The 6,575-nt window shown below is 36.3% G+C and overlaps 1 protein-coding gene across 2 annotated transcripts in view; it reads right to left on the bottom strand.

Annotated features, from left to right (window-relative positions):
- Window positions 1–3,422, bottom strand: part of LOC117408585 (fibroblast growth factor receptor-like 1) — a 108,905-nt gene extending 105,483 nt beyond the window's left edge. The window contains exons 1-2 of one of the 2 annotated variants that reach the window (XM_034013706.3): window positions 2,741–3,422; window positions 915–1,009 (exon numbers count right to left, since the gene is read on the bottom strand). In XM_034013706.3, the coding sequence (XP_033869597.1) occupies window positions 915–978 (64 nt within the window). In that variant the 5' untranslated portion in view covers window positions 979–1,009; window positions 2,741–3,422. The remainder of the gene's footprint in view (window positions 1–914; window positions 1,010–2,740) is intronic. The other variant, XM_034013707.3, reaches the window with a different exon arrangement.
- Between the last annotated feature and the right edge of the window lie 3,153 nt (window positions 3,423–6,575).

The following is a 6,575-nucleotide window of genomic DNA, read 5'->3' as shown; positions in this document are numbered from 1 at the left end:
TTATGTCTGTGGTACACAGCTGAAGCAGCCAGTAAGATTGAAAGATTCTGTGACTACCCTTAACACGTCTGTTTTATATAATAAAGGATGTTTTTTTAGAAATTGTGAAAAACATAATGTTTTACTGTCTGAATATTATAAACATTTAAAACAAAATACCAAATCAGACTTTGCAGCCAGATTCTCGAACATTTTTTGAAAGTAAAAACACCAAGTACAAATTACTAATTACAAAATAACATAGGACTATGTATACATCGAATGCCATGTATTTCTGCTATGGTTACTGAATTAGGTGTGTTTTTCCTGTCTGAAAGGTTATGCTAAAGAAGTTTTGAAGTTTAAAAACACTCTGAGAACCTGGTCCATTGACACTAGTCTAAATACTGAAATTTAGTTCAAAAACACTGAACATATCCATAACATTCAATGCAAGTTCACAGCCAACAGGTAACCTCACAGGACGCCCAACTTTTTGCATGCTAGAATTGGGTGCTTATTACTATGAAGGCAATTTTGAATTCAGATTTAATGTACCAAGAAAAACGTCTCTTATCAGTGATCTTGCTAACCAATTGGGAAAGCACAGAGAGTGAATACAGGAGGGCAGATTGGCTCCTGATCCTTAATGTCACTGTTGTTGTTGTTTCCCCTTACTCCACAGAGAACTAGAACCTACCTGAGAATTTTTACACATAAACAAGAAAAGTTTACTGGGGCCCATTTCATTTGACAAACCACATAATGAACTTAGTATTTCCATTAGTGGTTATCTTTAAGAAAGAAAGAAAGAAAGAAAGAAAGAAAGAAGTCTAGTTTGTACCACTAAACAATGTTGATATGGTGCACAATTTTCCAAGAGGAAAGTTCTCAACATGCATTGATATTGAAAAAGCCATTCACGTTTTACTCACCCCTGGCGCAGTCTGTGAATGCAATTATCTCCAAAACGAGAAGGGCAATCTGTAAAAATTCCATTCTGACACTGATAAACTTCCGATTTTCTAATCTAAAAAAATAAATAAATACATTTGAATTAACTTTAGTGAATGGTCAAAAGCAATCGTGTTGGGTCATTTTCCACAGTTAGTAAAAAGAAAACAGTTAAAGCTGCGATTAAATACACTTTAAGGACCCAGAAAACAGCCACTTCTTAATGCGGTTTTCATCACTGTCTGGAGTACTGCCAGAAGTTGTAAAAATATAACACTGAAGTACTGTAGTTGTCACAAGTATCAATAAAAGCGGTTGTTAATCATCTAACACGCTAAAATTGTCATGTATCCTTACGCTGTTAACTTTAGATACATGTGCCAAGAAGACCTCATTCTGGGCACAGATTCTGCTTTATTCATAAACCCTCATTCAAATGACTCATTACTTTGCCCATATGTTCTTCCGTTTCTGCTTATGGAAGTTATTCTTTTCGATTTCCTTTACAATGCGGAACGCAGTGATTTTCAGTGCTGTAATTTCATATTTATTTTTTGTTGTAGAAGAACCTGGCTATATATTATCGGCCACAGCGATTTTCTATTGTGGTAGGGTACTTTGCAATTTAGTTAGGATTAGCATTATACAGTAGCTTCCACCTTGCTCCAAATCAAAGCAAAGCAGAATTACACTACACAATCTAGAGCTTCAAGTGTTATTTATTGCGTTAGGAGCACATTATGCAAATGTCTTAGATTCAAACATGAAGCTTTCGTTTTTAATACATTCCTGCCGATAAATTGTGAATACTTGATAGCGGTGTTAGCTGTTCTTAATTAAAACTCTCGCTTTTCAAACATAATCCGAATTCCTGCCTCTTGTAAACTCCGTGTCTAAAGACTTCGTGCCCCGGGGACACAAAGCAATCCAACAATTGCATCCAACAAGGCAAGTAATTACACATTGTCACTGGGTGCTAATTTGCAACGAAAGCTCTTAATAAAAGGGCGTAAAAAAGTATAATCCTCCTTCAGAACATTTGCTTTATGCAACAGCCTACACTGTAAATAGCATTTTATTTATTTATTTATTTATTTTGTTGGCAACTGTTGGCTATATTTATCACAGAAACACACACAAATAAAACAATTAAACATGTATGAAACTATTTTATGTCAGTGTATTGTATACGTTTAAGTGATTATACAATATTTCAAGGAGAAGCATAGCCTACTGAAGCTATGAACCAAACTGAATAGCCTACAGGATATTTTATCCTCACCTGTACTTTAGACCTATTTACATTTTCTAACAAGCAGTCCGACACATTTAAAAATGTATAGTCTGTACAGTGATGGATATTGTTCTGGCTATACAAATCAGAAGAGCTATAAATACTACATACCAAAATACTATTTTGAACCCAAAAGGTAATAACACTACATTCTGCACAATACACCAACGACGAGCCAACTGTTGCATGAACTGTTTGTTCATCAGTATGGTAGAGTTTCAGTCTTAAGTGTGCGTATATAGTCAGTAGGCTACTTCACATTCCATCATTTGACATACACGGTAAGCTCAAAGTCGTTTCTTGCTTTCATAATAGGTGACCACTATTGCGTATACATCAAAGTGCATGTCTGTCCGTCAAAATGCCCATCAAATTAGGATTAATAAAATACATCAATACATTGCAGTATAAACAAATCACGAATTGCTTAAAATAAGCATTTAAAAGATATATGCGGTAAAGACTTCACAGTAAAAACATTGAACCACTACTACAGCGCAAAAGGTTACTGACCTCGTACCTGCAGTTTCACTTCATTAACTATTACAATCCGTTTGCAAAAGAAGACAGTACTTCCATATTTAAAGTATACTCCTTGTGTTACTTTTTAAAATAACTCCATTAAGTGCAGGCGATACATATGCTTCCCGCTGATTCTTAGTCGCAGATCTTCCGCAAAAAAGGAGAGTTACTAAATCAAACGTTGAACTTTGACAGGCTGCAAACTCTCCTAAAGAGTCTCCAGAGTCGTCTTGCTGCAGTAGCCGAAAAAGCAGAAAATCCGTACGATGACTACAGGCTGAGTTATTCTGGTAGCGCTATATCCCGGTTAAAGGGGTTTTAGTAACGTAATGTACTTGTAGGATCTCACAAATGTAAACACACACAGTAAAGGTGCTACAAGCAGCCCTGTTAAAAGGCAGTCATATAAAAGTGCTTGCAATGTATTTCCAGTGTGCAGTACGCTCCTCCATCACTGCTAATAATTAGAGATCATCAGCAGATCTTGATATTCTGGGAATGGTCGTGTCAGATCTCAGTGAATTCCAGCAGATCTCTTGAGTGTAAACTGTTGGGATGTACCTTTCTCTCCTCCCGCGTGTGTATTTGAGACGAAATCACGTTAAAAGTTCGTGTTATAGTAATTCCAGTCCTATTGGCAGACTCTGGTTCCAGGCGATGGGCATAGATGGAATGATTGTAGCCCAGCCCCGCACTAAACTTCTGACCAATCAGAATTCAACGATTTGAAGCGCGCTGTCAAAACTTAACTCTTTCGTTTCTGCTGGCGTATTGCAATGCGTCTAGGTTTAAAATTCAGCCAGGTGTTGTATGGAGAACTGAGCTAGTCATGTTTGTTTTTGTTTATTTTTTTCTCATGTCTGTTTTATATAAAAATGCAATAAAATGTATAATTTTGTGCAATTTACTACAAGCAGGGTTTGATACAGTCCAATTCGATATGTAGGGCCTATATGTTTACGTGGCGCTACTGCACAGGGCATGGTGCGAAGCGTGTGTGTGTGTGTGTGTGTGTGTGTGTGTGTGTGTGTGTGTGTGTGTGTGTGTGTGTGTGTGTGTGTGTGTGTGTGTGTGTGTGTGTGTGTGTGTGTGTGTGTGTGTGTGTGTGTGTGTGTGTGTGTGTGTGTGTGTGTGTGTGTGTGTGTGTGTGTGTGTGTGCTTAATTAAATATATGATATATGTTTCAATTCAGGAATAAAACATATTGCATTGTGTTTCTACAGCGTCTTGAACATTATGAAGCACGTCGACTGTTATTATGGAAGAACCACAAGTAGTCTTTTTGAGATACTCAAACCATACTGCGAGATCCCGCTGGCTGTCCACCAAACGATAAGCATTGTGTCTCAGTACAGTGTGAAGCCCCGCTGGATCTTGTGTGCATTTGTCCGCGTGTTAAGGGTAGTTAAAGGGAATTCGTGTGATGTTGTGTGTGAATCTGAGTACATTTCCACGCGCCGTCCCCTTTGGTTAAAGGGGTGAAACACACGGGCGTGCAAAAATGATGACAAATTACGTGTGATTGTAAGACATGCTTTTCTAAGGCATGCTAAATCAAAGCAAATGTGTTAAGCTGTACACATTTGATTTAGCCTGCTGTATACGTAACGCATTTTAACAAAGATGGTCATATATACAAAAACAATAAACGTTTCACGATGTTAGATGTTACAATGAAATACAGTGTCATCATGGACGTGTCATTTAATCAAATGCAGTTGTATTAAATGTAATACAGTTCCTATTTCGTTTAAATGTTATAAAATGTACTGTAGGCTACATAGTAGTAGTAGTAGTAGTAGTCGTAGTCGTAGTAATTAAATGTGCTCCCATTCAAATGATTGAATTTCCATTTTACCATCAACATCTATTATTTTTGTAATTGTATGCATTCAAACCTACAGATAACTGATCAATATTTTGAATAATGACATTGCAGTTTGTAATAAAGGTGTTTTGGGACAGTGTTACGTCGTTAAGTTCACCTATGTGCAAAAGAACGAAATACACCGTTTTTTTTTAATTGCTGTAAAATAGCACACACACACACACACACACACACACACACACACACACTCACACACACATATTTATATTATTTAACATCTGTAATCAAAGAAAATGATATCGCAAAAGTCTACCAGTAGGCTACATTTCATCTTAGATTTCAAAATGTTGCATTTTTCATTTTTTGTCAGTTTCTCGTTAAGTATATGGAAAACTACAAAGCGGTATGTAATTCAATATGTTTAGGTAACATTATTTGGCAGGTGTCACTCGACTATACTGTACATGGCCCTATTTTAAAGTGCAAATCTTTAGAGGGAAAGAAATAATGGCATAAAACATTGTTACCCTTGAACCGTCATTGAGGTTTATTTCCTGAAACCAAGTTGTTTCTTGCTTTTTTATATACTGTTACGATTGTTGTATTGCTCTAAAAAAAAAGAACGTTACAATAAATACAGCTGCTGTATTGATTGCATGCATTGTTTAAACAGTGGTTGTCTTTTGTGCTACGCATTCATACCTGTGAAGTGAAGTAATAAAGCATTTCCTTTAAAACCGTGGACGTCTTCTCCACACCGTTAGATCCACAAGCTTTTTCTTCATTGAAAAGTTTGCAAAATGTTTTTTTTTTTTTAAACGAACGCCTAAATTATCACTTTTATCTGCTGTAGTCATTATTTTTTTTTGTTTGTTTTGGTTTTTTTTGGGGGGGGGCGGGGGGGGGGGCGGAGGTTTAGATATAGCCTAGCCGGTACGGATAAGTAGCCTACTGTTTGATTGTAAATAAATCCCGATGAATTTTATATGCAGGCATAAGGCATTGTTAGAAAACATAATGTCCTGAAATAGGATGCCTTTACACCTGTTGTTATAACATAAAGGATACGGTACAACTCATTTTCGAATTAGCATCTAATTTCAAACAGACGGTTAGGGGTCCCATTAAGCCCAAAGCATCAGCAGTAGAATGATAGAATCGTATTGTATTCTGGCTGACAACACTTTTCTTATCTTCTGAACGTTTTACCACAATTCGGCTGTTAAACGCATTTTCTCCACTGCCAGCAAGCAAAAGGAAACTGCAGCCCATAGCTTATTCTAATAAACGTAACTGTTACACACTGCCAGCGTATGTTTAAAAATGCACTGTATGCAACTATACTATACCATTTAGATTTAAAGACCAGATCACTTTAACATACTGTGCATAAAATATTTTTTAAACAAAGTTCAAATGCAGGAGAAAGGCATACAGGAATCAAGCAGCACATTCGACTTAAATAAATTACCAACAAAATAATTATATACCGTTCTGTACATATACAACTTATTATTATTATTATTATTATTATTATTATTATTATTATTATTATTATTATTAGAATGTATGACAATTTAAATGAATCAATCTATATTCTACTTCCTAAACGCTTCATTCCTTTCACGTCAGAATTAGCATCCCAGGTCATCAATGTTGCAGGGCACACTAGTGATTTGCTAAAAGAGGAGAGGCAGTATGCCACCTTTTGCTATTTTTTTAGAAAGGTTTACTCAGAGTTCCATGCAAGCCAGCTGAAAAAAATGAAGAATATGATTGGCTAATAGACGTGCTAATCATAACCACAGAGAGGACAGGGGCGCATCTGCCTGCTCCAAACGTACGGCGAAGTTGAGTGGAGAATTTGGATAGCAGTCGGACGGTTACCAATGTATTTATTGCTGATGAGCCGTCATTTACATAGGACTAATAGTAGATTCAAAACAATAGTAGTAGATTCAAAACAATATTGTCTACCTGTTAGAAACCGAAAATAAA

This window comes from Acipenser ruthenus, chromosome 2, assembly GCF_902713425.1.
Source record: "Acipenser ruthenus chromosome 2, fAciRut3.2 maternal haplotype, whole genome shotgun sequence".
Taxonomy (NCBI): domain Eukaryota; kingdom Metazoa; phylum Chordata; class Actinopteri; order Acipenseriformes; family Acipenseridae; genus Acipenser; species Acipenser ruthenus.
The sequence above is the reverse complement of the archived record's forward strand: the minus strand, read 5'-3'. Positions and strand labels throughout refer to the sequence as shown.